Genomic DNA, 12,382 nt, shown 5'->3' with positions numbered 1-12,382 from the left:
TGGTACTATTAAATACTACCAATAATCTTTAAGTCCTATATCTAATTATATTATCATCACATTTTATCTCAATTATATGTCTAGACAGTAAAAAAATCAATAAATAATCATTGAAGGTTACCTCACTCTGAGAGCATGGTGAACGATGGCTGGGAGAGAAGCGCCCACCACCGTCTGAGAGGAGAACATTTCTTTACATAAAGAGTGCAAACACAGGACGGTGCCTTGCAAACATTTTCAGTAAAGGACACCACATTAACTTATCATTATCACCACAAATTACTCTCTAGAAACTGAGGAAGTACCTGAACTATTTATATAGGGAAAATTCTTAGCAAGTACTTTATCTAAATACGAGTCAAGAGAGTGGCTCACAACAGACGCCACCTCCACCACACCTAATCTTATCCTGCTGCAAATGCAACTAAGGACATAATCAACTAGCAAAGTTACCAGAATATTAAACAGCAAAGCTGTGACATAAAATATAGCGCCTAAGCTCTACAAGAGAGGTTATCCAGTCTGGCAACTTGTCAGATGGCACTGGCACTCAAATTGGATAAAACCTAAGTATATTGATTGTTTTTGTAGTGCGTTGATTGGCCAATTGCATGCCTGTATAACCTTAATCTATCCAATAAGTCTGTCGTTACATCTTGAGGTTATCTTGAGATGATTTCGGGGCTTTTTTAGTGTCCCCGCGGCCCGGTCCTTGACTAGGCCTCCACCCCCAGGAAGCAGCCCGTGACAGCTGACTAACACCCAGGTACCTATTTTACTGCTAGGTAACAGGGGCATAGGGTGAAAAACTCTCCCCATCGTTTCTCGCCGGCGCCCTGGATCGACCCCGGGACCACAGGATCACAAGTCCAGCGTGCTGTCCGCTCGGCCGACCGGCTCCCATCATGTCCCAAATCTTGGGGCAATGTCCCAGATTTCAGTGAGTTTTGATTAATCTTTCAGTAACTGAATCTTTTCAATGCTATGTGGACACTCAGTTATTGAAAGTCAGCCAATGTTTGCCTGAATTGATTCACATAAATTGTAATATACCTGTATACTGTATATAACTGACCATAAACATTAAGTTAACCATAGCTTACTTAGTTATCTTTATCATAATGAATATAATCTCTTGTACCTCGGTAACAGTACTTGAACCAAATTTAAGGTCCTTTTGATTTCATGTTTACATATATCATACCTCTATAATACAAATTGTTGTGTTTATTAGTATGTGAATATTGGTTGTTGTAATAATAGAGCTAGGCTGGACTATGTACGTGTTTAGATCCTTGATTTAAACAGAAGCAGTGTTCAGTTATAGAACCAAGTTATTTAATCTTATCCTTGTATAAACAATACAAGCTAATGTGTTGAATTGTCTGCAGGTGGATTGTACATCTCCAATGAACATCTCCATTCACCCTTAAGGACCCACCTGCCCCTTACAGCCCACAGTCTGTCATTAGGACAAGAGGAGCTAGGACTTACGACCCTAGCTAGAGACTTTAGTTGTATTAATTTTGCATACAGTAATTTTTTTAATTTAGTACAGTACAAGTCCTAAGTAGTAATTCTCATTAATCAATCCCAGCAATTTTTTCACACCAGTAATGCCATGTGTGTGTGTAGCCCAGTGTCATTATACCAGGTATGCTCACTGCATCACGACACTGTACACACTTGTGTGTGAAACTTTTCTCCCAATGAAATATGATTGGCCTATGTGAAAGATAAAATTAATACAACTAGAATATATAAAAATATTTATTCCATTAACAATATAACAAAATTCATATAAAATATATTAAATTACAGTATTACTGGTTTATTACATTTTCTATTCCTTAAAATTTAAGATTAACTGGTGACTACCAAGGTAAAAACCATTGAAAAAAACATCTTTTGTACATCAACAGTTGAAATGAAATGCTTAGATATTAAAACATTTTAGAATGAGAGATCATGTGTTTAAGCTGCTTTTCTAAGCTGTAATAAGTAAGACACTCAAAATATACAGTAAAGTCAAAAACAATTATGATCCTGTATCAAATGTGAGATATTCCTATACCTGACTAACATTGTATTTACCTCAATCATGATTTAACAAGTCATAGTATTTTGGTACATACATTACTAAATAGTTACCTTGTTTGAAATATAAATCGTGCCTACCATTTCTCACCTTAAAGGGGTGAGAATTCATCAGCCTACAGAACATAAGTGAGGGTGAAAACATTAGAAAAGAAAGCTAAATACACATTTTCAAACATGATACCCATCCATTAACCATATTGTATGACTACATTACGTCTCAGAGAACCAGCCACTACACACCTGCTAGTTATTACGACTAGCATTTGATCTTATTATGTTAGGTATATTGTACTTCTCTTGAGCTTTCTTCTAATCATGCCCAACATTTACTTCTTTATAAACTGCAACCACCTACCCATACTTTCTATCACATCTGCTGTCTGCCACCTACTCCTGCTTCCTATCAGATCTGCTGTCTACCACCTACCCATGCTTCCAATCACATCTGCTGTATCCCACCTACCCATACTTCCTATCACATCTGCTGCTGTCTGCTACCTACCCTTACTTCCTTCCACATCTGCTGTCATCTCATTTGATTTCATTCCTGGCTTCCTACCCTCCAATTCTCTTGGAAACTCTCTTTAACCACTTTCAACCATTTATTGTGACTAAACACGCTTGAATTCTCCTCAATCTTACATTTTACTGATTTAAGCACTGATCATTCTCAGACATTTTTATTCATTACTCTATTCTCATAACATTGTAACATGCTTCTCAGGTTCCACATTTCTACTGCACTATTGCTTGATATTTAAAGCTCATGCTGCACTAGTGTTAAACAGCCATGGAGAATGGTCAGGGAACTACCATGTCTTAATGCACCACTCTGGCTGTATTTCTAATTACCTTGCTCCCATAAATTCCTTTCCAGTTTATCACATCCCAAATACTGATACTGTACTTAAAATAATAAAACTATTTTTCCATTCAAACTAATTTTATACTCTCTCTCTCTCTACATGAAATTGTCAACACTTACAAATGTTTGCAAAGAAAGTTTTGAAGACGAAAAATATTCTAAATAACTTGATCCTTTCTACAAAATAGATAATTATTAATAAAAGCTGATTTTTTTTAAGATTTAAATTAATTAATTAGAAATTATGAAAAGAAATTGTTTGAAAATGAAGTAAATACAGGAAAATTATTCAAGAGCAAAAACCCAAAAGAGAAACAAAAATTAAAAGTCCAGTCAGTTCAAGTCAATACCAACACCAATTACCGGCAAGTCCCTAACTCTAAACACACAACTTTCATGGCATTTTTAACAATATAACAATGGTAACTGTGACTAAGAAACAAATGCACCAACCAGATTTATCAAGGACTAAATCTTGCAAATAATAATTGTCATGTTGTCATTTTATACTGAATTGTTATCATACTGTATTAACTTATTAACAACAGGTACAAATAATTCACACTAATTTTCGGATTACGGGCTATTCATGCACATGCCACCTCTTAGTTGGCTTAATCTTCATCAATCAAAAAATGTTCACAAAATTAATTTTAGTATTTCCATTCCTACAAATTATCTACATCTCTGATACCATTATCCCCTCTGGCAATTCCATGCCACTGAGTGGTTGAACACATGCTGAAGCTACCTTCAACATTTATCATGCCTCACCAATAAGCTTTACTCATCAATGGGCTTTCAAAATACTTGTCAAGGCACACTATAAGCAGTCACCACTGGCTTGCACTGGGAAACCAAATGTCAGAATGGGAATGCCCCCAATTAGCATATACTGTAATAGAAAGAGAATAGGAACAACAAAACAAAAACATTAACATAAATAAGGAAAAATAAATAGAAAGCCATTTTTGTTAAAAAGAGCCAGGTGAAGAAAGTGGAGCAGATGACCAAGTGATATTGCAGCGTAAATGTATCCAGATAGAGAACCACTGTGGAAAGGATTACCTTTTTCTTCACAAATACGTAGGTGCTTTAAAGAGAAGCCAAGGCAGATTTCTCTACACTCACTTTTTTTTTTACAATATCATGGACAAAATATAAATTTAAAATAAAAAATACTTCTTTGCCACACCTGATGCTTGACTAGGTTTTGCCCATGTTCAGTCTATTGAAGTGACACTTAAATCTTATGCTTCATATAATGTCAAGGATATCTCTTGATATCATGAGCAATGTTCTATCATCTTGTACAATAAATACAAATTAGTTCTGCTTGCTTTATGTTCTACTGGCATTAGAACTTTTCCTGAAGATCTCGAATCTTATTCAGTCTTCCCTTTTATTGCCACAGTAGTCATATGTGCAAAGTTCTTGTGTCTTTCTAATTTTTTTTTCACTAGAGAGGTGAGTTGCAAAAACGTGGGTGATGATATGATAACCAAACCATGCATCAAAAAATGGAGAAACGATGACGTTTTGGCTTGTCCTGGACCATTATCAAGTCGATAATGGTCCAGAACAGAGCGATACATCATTGTTTCTTTATTTTCTGATGTGTGGTTTGGTCATCAATTTTCATTAGGGTTCTTGCACCCACTACTGACCTTCACTCATTGGGTTCATAGGTTTCTGTTGACTACAGTAGATTTTGTCAAGGAACTTGTTTATGTTAATTTTTTTGGCTAATTTCTGTGCTTGTCTCCTCTTCAGCTGAAATAACAAACAAAAGTTTTATAAGAACTTTTATTTATACAGTATTATGGTAAAGTTGCTAGTTCTTTAGCTATGATGAATAAATACAAGTTTAAAGATCTTGGGAAAACCCTATGGTATATATATTGAAAGCTAAGAAGTGCATCTATACAATCTATATTGTATTATATATGTATAAAGACACTGCTCTGTAATGAATAATTTATTAGGATATTAACCAATTATATCAGAGGCTGAAGTTTCAATAAAAATCAGAGATCAAAATCAGAGGCTGAAGTTTCAATAAAAATAAGAGATCAACTGGCAGCAAGCCAGTTATAAGTATATTATATCTTTCTGGAGGGAGCTCCTTTGGCTCCCTGGAGCTATCCAGGCTGATACGTACATTATTAGACTTTAGCATCAGTGTGAATGGAGTTCTAGGCCTACCGGGGACCATGAGCCAGAACCTGCCCCCCCCCCCCACCCCCTCAGAAAGGCACGAGGAGCAATGGCCATGGTTTTACACACAATACACATGTGTAATTACCGAAGTGTAGGTACAGGATGAGAGCTACGCTTGTAGTGTCCCGTCTCCCCAGCACTCTGTCATATAACGCTTTGAAATTACTGATGGTTTTGGCCTCCACCATCCTCTCACATAACTTGTTCCAACCATCTACCACTCTATTCACAAAAGTTAATTTTCTTATAATTCTTCGGCTTTGTTTCATTAGTTTAAATCTATGACTTCTTGTTCTTTAAGTTCCAGGTTCTTGAAGTTCCTAAGCCGAAACAATCTGGCAATTACAGACCCATTTCATTAACATCATGCATTAGTAAAACTGCAGAACGGATGGTCTTAAATAGGCTACTGTGGAAGACTGGAGACCTGCATAAACACATATTTGGCTTCACTAAAGGAGTAGGTACTGCCAACTGCATAGGAACATTACTAGGAATAGTTAACTCAGGTCCAGCTATAGTGATCTTCCTTGATCTAGAAAAAGTATTTGAACTTGCAAGCCCGCAAGCAATTTTACACACCTTAGTTAAAAAAGGTGTAAAGAGAAATATACTAGCATGGATTCAAGATTACCTAAGTCACAGGTATGCCAGAGTAAAGTTGCAAGGACATGAGTCGGACTACCACAAATATTCTGAGAGTGGCTCACTCGTTTCTCGAAATGCTCGTAGATAGAGCCGTTCGTTAATCAAGGTGCCACTGTATTTAAAAGCAATTCGGAAGTTAGAAAGTGTAGCACAGGCCCCTTGCACAATGTTCTTAATGTGGTCCTCAGGTGACAGGTTTTTAATTTAGAACCACCCCTAGATCTCTTTTTTATCAGAATTCTTTAAAGATTTATAACATAATTTATAGGTTGTATGGGGTCTATGTTCCCCTATTCCACATTCCATAACATGGCATTTATTCACATTAAATTCCATTTGCCAAGTGGTGCTCCATATACTTATTTTGTCCAGGTCTTCTTGAAGGGCATGACAATCATCTAAGTTTCTTATCTTCCCTATTATCTTAGCATCATCAGCAAACATGTTCATATAATTCTCTATTCCATCTAGTAGATTGTTTATGTTGACAATGAACATTACCAGGCTGCATGACAGAGGAAAAAACTATGAGCATTGCCCCGAGACACGGGGAGAGAGCAACCCTCAAACTCACACAAGGAGAGAGGGGACCCAGGGGTCGCATCCATCGGACCCCATGTGCCCCTACAGGGTTTCCCAGGGCCCCTAGATTGGTATCACTAAGGGCAACCCCAGGCAGGAGTACTGCTAACCGGTGCCCAATGCTACCAAACAAACTGCTAATGCTGAACCCCCAGAACGTGTCCACTCATGAAGGCGAAGCAGGGGGTACCACCAAAACAGAAGGTCAAACCCTAATATAAATGGGGGAAGACACACCAAAGCAGACCCCCCCCCCCCCCCATGCAAAAAGAAAAACAAAAAGAAAAACCTGGTAAGAGGACAGCATACCCAGAAGGAACAGAGCCGGCTGCTGTTATAGGCGAAAACTAGCTGCGCAGTACCCCATGCCCCTACCAGTGCAAAACTACCACTTACCCCAAGGTAAACAAGGGCAGAAACACCCCCCAAAACACTTGGTGCAGTCAGTCGCCAAGCAGCAAAAGACAAACAGAGGTAGACCCAAGGTGACTTATGGAAGATGAACCCAAGCCCCATGTCTGTACTTACAGGGCACTCAAGGAAGGTAACCCTAAGCACATGCAGCCTGGGTACCTGTGAAAATTACTCCCAGCTCACACGCCACCGTAAGAGCAGTACTGGACACAAGGCACAGCACAACGGAGAAACTGGAGCTGAAGTCACACGACAGAGTCGGATCACATCAGCCGAGAACTGACAGGTGGATAGCCCGTGCAATGGGTCTGGGGCTTCCCCTTCTCACTTCCAGGGAGAGGAGAGCTGTGCAGACAAGCGGCGCGGCAAGTGTGATGTCATGCTCGTTTTTCAATTGGGCAGTTCTGTTTACTTGTTAGTCTTCAGTAGCAGTTTTAACCAGATTAGGGGTTTGTTTCGGGGCACCTACCTTTCTGGGTGCCCGGCCCAGTCCATGACAGACACAGAATGCTCCACAAACATGTGCATTTCTATAGACCACTGCTCCTCGTGCCTCTCTGAGGGGGGAGGGGGAGTGCAGGTTCTGGTCCGTGGTCCCCGGTAGGCCTAGAACGCCATTCACACTGACCGATGCCAAAGTCTATTAATTAATATACATATCAGCCTGGATAGCTCCTGGGAGCCGAAGGGGCTACCCCCAGAAAATTAATTAATATTGTGCGTCTTATACGCCAGTAAATGCGGAAGGTAGGGCTTCCCCACAAGAAGGTAGGGTTCGTTTCTGGGTGCTGAGGAATTCTTTTTTTCGGAGGTTTCTTCCTATTGGCTCTCCCCTGTGGTGGTTCGGGAGCGTACCTCCTGCAAGACCCAGTTTATGCCTCTGTGTTGGATCTGGCTTTGTTTACATTCAGTTCCTCCTAAAGTGATTGGGTACCTTTTCGAAGTTCCGGTGTGTTCCTGGCTAGCAGCCTGCCTCGTCGACTGGTTGGTGTGGGATTCCTACCGGTCTGCTTGTCTGCTAGCCAGGGTTCTGGATCTTTCCCAGCTTGCCACATTCGGGTTCCTGGTACTTGGCGGAAGTCAAGTTCCTGGTACTTGGCGGAGGTAGCTCTGGGGAGCCGACAGAGCTCTCCCCAGAAAACCAACGTTGAATGTAATGAAACACTATTTTCTGAATGAGTCCCGGAGGCTCCCCGGCATCCCTCCCTCCCTCCGTTCGGCGGCGTTTTTCGCGTATTTTGACATCCAGCCTAAGAACTGCCAGTTGGATCGCCAGTGTGGAGGGTCTGGGGCTCCCCTTCCCCCTCCTGGGGACGGGGAGGGTTGTGCAGACAGTGGCACGGCGACGTGATGACGTCATGCTAGTTAGATAATTTTGTTTGGGGAGTTCTGTCCACTCGTTCGGCTTTCGGTAGCAATATTTTTACAAGAATAGGGGGTTTGTTTTGGGGCGCCTACCTTTCTGGGTGCCTATCCCGGTCGATGGCAGACATAGAATGCTCCCAACCACAAGGGGGTTTCTATAGGCCATTGCTCCTCGTGCCTCTCTGAGGGGGCCAGGTTCTGGCTCGTGGTCCCCGGTAGGCAAGAACTCCTAGCACTTTGACTGAAGCCAGAAAGTTATACATATCCATTCAGCCTGGATAGCTCCGGGGAGCCGACGGGGATCCCCCTCAGAAAAGTAGTCAAAGACTAGTGTATTACGACAGTAACAATCCTTCAGAGGATGTTGTTGCAAGAAAGAAGGAACTGGCAATTGTGATATCAAGATGGCATAGACAGTTAGTTAACTAAATTTCTAAAAAATGCATAATGCCACCATAATGGCATTATGGTGGTGGTGGCGGCAAAACTTCTTTTCATTTAACTAAAATATGGTAATGTTTTAGAATAACACTGTTTAAAATAACTTAACAGCCACTAGTATAATTACACAGATTATACTAGTATTAGATAAGTACAGTACTTATGCTATTACTTATACTAGCCTACATCCCATACACCTTAATGTATGATGAGTACAGACTGGATTCATCTTACTTGTTCTGGGAAATACTCTATCTTCTTGCGTTTCTTGAGAGGAAGTGCCGCTGATTGTTGCATGACATGAGAGTCAGAGCTGCAGCTGCTGTTTAATGCTACTGCTGAGACAGGGACTGGAGGCATACACATGTGTTTTCCAGGGGTGGGAGGCATAGAACATAAGCTGTTTACACTCTCTTCACTCATATGAAAGCTGTTTGCCTGTTTAAAAAGAAAATTTAGTACATACATTTAGAAACAACAATATTCATGCACAAATTACAGTTACATATCTTTTCCCATTACAAGGAAATATTAATGTACATTTCAAATAGATTAGGAAGTAGATCAGTAACATCAAGATGCCAAGTAACATATATATGATGGACTGGAAGTGAAGTGCAGGTGAGCATGGTACAAGGGGAAACTGTGACAATGACTAGCATCCTGATTGGGGAAGTATGGCGAGTGTTTCATGTATGGACACTCGCCATCAAATTTAATACAAATTTATTCCCTCAAAAAGCCAGCGTTGAATGTAATGAAACGCCATTTTCTGGGTGGGACCTGGAGGCCCCCCCTGGGAGCTATCCAGGCTGATATGGATATTATTAGATTTTGGCATCAGTCAGTGTGAACAAAGTTCATAGGCGTACCAGGGACCACAAGCCAGAACCTGGCCCCCTCAGAGAGGGGACAAGGAGCAATGGCCTATAGAATTGCACATGTGATTTGGAGCATTCTGTGTCTGCCATCAACCGGGTCAGGCACCCAGAAAGGTAAGCATCCCAAAACAAACCCCTATTCTGGTTGAAACTACCTACTACTGAAAGTCAAACGAGTGGGCAGAACTATCCCAAAGAAAAACGTGCAAACGAACATGATGTCACCACTTGCTGTGTCGCTGTCTGCACAGCTCCTCCAAGAGGGGAAAAGGGGAAGCCCCAGACCCCCAACGTTGGCTACCCACACCAGTTCTGAGGCTGGATGTCAAAGCACGCAAAAAAAACACTGACCAGAGGGAGGGAGGGAGGGATGGCAGGGAGCCTCTGGGTTTCACCCAGAAAATAGCGTTTCATTACATTCAACGCTGGTTTTCTGGGGTGAAGCCCCTTTGGCTCCCTGGAGCTAAGTACCCAAAGACAAGGACAAAAGAGGAATAATCCTGGGAGGCAGAAACCACGTGCCCTAAATCCAAAAGCAAGACAACTGGCAATACCAAATGACCCTGCGAACGACCCGAGAAACCCAAACCCTGTAACAGGGATGAAGGGAACCCGGGTCAACCCAAAGCACATCCACAGCCATAGAGGTCACGGCACGCAGGCAATGGGGGAGAGTCACAACTGGACACAAGAAGATGCACCCCCGGCCAAACCAGCCAAGCATCAACAACTCCAGGGACCCCTCCGGAAAACAGCTGTCCCAACCTCACCAGAAAAGAAAGAGACAGTTGCAAACGAACAAACTAACATCAGAACCCAATGGAGCAGAAGCCTTTGAGAAACAATCCTGAACCGAAAGGGCCACTACAAATTGAGGGAGAAAGAGATAAGAGAGCAAGGCGCGAAGCGAAAAACACCTGCAGGATACGGTGTAACACCGTATCCTGCAGGATCAGCGCAAACAGCTACAACAGTGGAGACAATGCACACAGCGCCGAGACCAAGGCACCAGACCCAAGAACAGCCCCAAGAGCCTCCACATCCTCCTGAAGCCAATCCAAAGACATCTCCAGGAGGGAAAAGAACCGCAAGACTGAAGCCAGCAGGCCACAAGCACGCAAGGCCTCAGCTATCAGTTCAGCCGACAGGGACGGGACCTACACGAGAAGCTGAACCATGCCAACATCCCGCTGAAGGACAGGGGCGAACAAACATGCATTGAGATGCTCGAATTCGCCCCCTCAGGTAAACCAGGACTACTGTCAGTGCCTCATGCCACTCAAGTGTGCGGGAATGACAGAAAGTACCCCAAGCATCCATTGAAAACACAGAGCAGTCCACTAGCTAGGACGACTTCGGAACCTCATAACAAACCCAATATGGAAACGAAGACCCAAACCTGAAAGAAGACAGATCCATTAGAGGCATAATCCGGGTCGCGCAGGAGGTAAGCCGCAATTGCCACCCGCACCTCAGCAGGCAAGAGGTGGGAAGCCGAAAACCTCTGGAAGGACGGAACCGACGGACCCAAAGGGACACAAAACAGAACCCGGAAAGAGCCGATACCTATCCAACTCGTACACAGAAGAGGAAAATAAAATCCCACTACTTGTAACAGCAAGTCCCGCTCAGAGGGTAGGAATACCCAGGCAGGGTCCAAAGGGGCCCAAGGCCCCCCAAGTCAGCCCCTCCCCAACCCCAGGAACCTCCAAACCAAGACCCAGGGTCGACACGTCCACCAAAGCCCCAGCCTCACAAGAAAAAACCGGGGCAGCTGAAAATGCAGGAAGGAAGGAAGAGGGCCCACTGGTCAGACGACCCCGTTGCCACGGTTGGAGGAACCAACTCAAATGCCTCCATTGCCCCCCCCCCCCCCAAGTGATGGTCTGTCTTCATGCAGGTGGGCGTTCAATCCCCGACCATCCACAAGTGGTTGGGACACCATTCCTTCCCACCGTCCTATCCCAAATCCTTATATAATCATAATGGCTTTGTGCTTTCCCCTGATAATTACCCCCCCTGGAAGTGGCAACCCCCAAAACTGCCTGTCTCAGAACCTTCTAAATCTTGCCCCGACCCCAAAGCCCTTAGACTCTTCATAGCCAGAAGTGGGGTGGGGGAAGACGGGACCCAAAAAGAACCCCACCGGGGGGGAAGAACGAGGGGGTGCAGACTGAACCAAGGCTGAAGCGACCAACTTCCCCAAACTTCCCCAAGTCCGAGTCCCTATAAGCAAAGTGGGGCAGCCGTGGGGTTGCCTCAGGGCATCCGGGGAAGCAACCAATCTAGCACATTGCAGTAACCTATACCTCGCATGCAATGCCCGAGCCGCCTACACATGAATAATGTCATCAAATGATTGGGTAAATTGAGTCACAAACAAGCAACAATGCTCGCAGGACTCCGCATCGAAGGTATCGCCGACCGAACAGGCAGCATGAAGGAGGCAAAAACAATGAGCGTCTCCCTGAGACAAGGGGATAGAGCAACCCTCAAACTCGCACAAGGCGAGAGGCCGAGTCCCGGGGCAGAGTCCTCATCCACACACACACACCACCCAGGAAGCAAAGGTAGAGTCCAAGGTCCAGAGGTCTCCAAAGATTGAGTTGGCTGGGAAGACTCGGAAGCCTTGGAGGGAGGGAGGGAGAGGCTCAACTGCCTCCGAGCCCTCACTGGAAGGGGCAACTTCCGGAGCTGCCTAAGCCTCATCCCAAGCTAAACCCTGCCCCAGGTCTGAAACCTTTAGACACTTTGGAGTTGAAAGCAGCGGGAAGAGGAGAAGAGCAAACCATGACCACCTGGGAAGGAAATTGGGTGCAGACGGAACCATGGTCGAGGTGACCAACACCCTAAAATCCGAGTCCCT

At 43.4% G+C, this 12,382-nt stretch overlaps 1 protein-coding gene across 5 annotated transcripts in view; it reads right to left on the bottom strand.

Annotated features, from left to right (window-relative positions):
* Positions 1-1,756: 1,756 nt before the first annotated feature.
* LOC123751154 (microtubule-associated protein futsch) overlaps positions 1,757-12,382 on the bottom strand; it is a 94,440-nt gene continuing 83,814 nt past the window's right edge. For all 5 annotated transcript variants that reach the window (XM_069332893.1, XM_045733263.2, XM_069332896.1 and 2 more), the window contains 2 exons: positions 8,870-9,073; positions 1,757-4,738 (listed from right to left, as the gene is read on the bottom strand). In XM_069332893.1, coding sequence (XP_069188994.1) covers positions 4,625-4,738; positions 8,870-9,073 — 318 coding nt within the window. In that variant the 3' untranslated portion in view covers positions 1,757-4,624. The remainder of the gene's footprint in view (positions 4,739-8,869; positions 9,074-12,382) is intronic.

The sequence above is a fragment of the Procambarus clarkii genome, chromosome 4 (assembly GCF_040958095.1).
Source record: "Procambarus clarkii isolate CNS0578487 chromosome 4, FALCON_Pclarkii_2.0, whole genome shotgun sequence".
NCBI lineage: Eukaryota > Metazoa > Arthropoda > Malacostraca > Decapoda > Cambaridae > Procambarus > Procambarus clarkii.
This window is presented reverse-complemented; position numbering and strand designations above follow the sequence as displayed.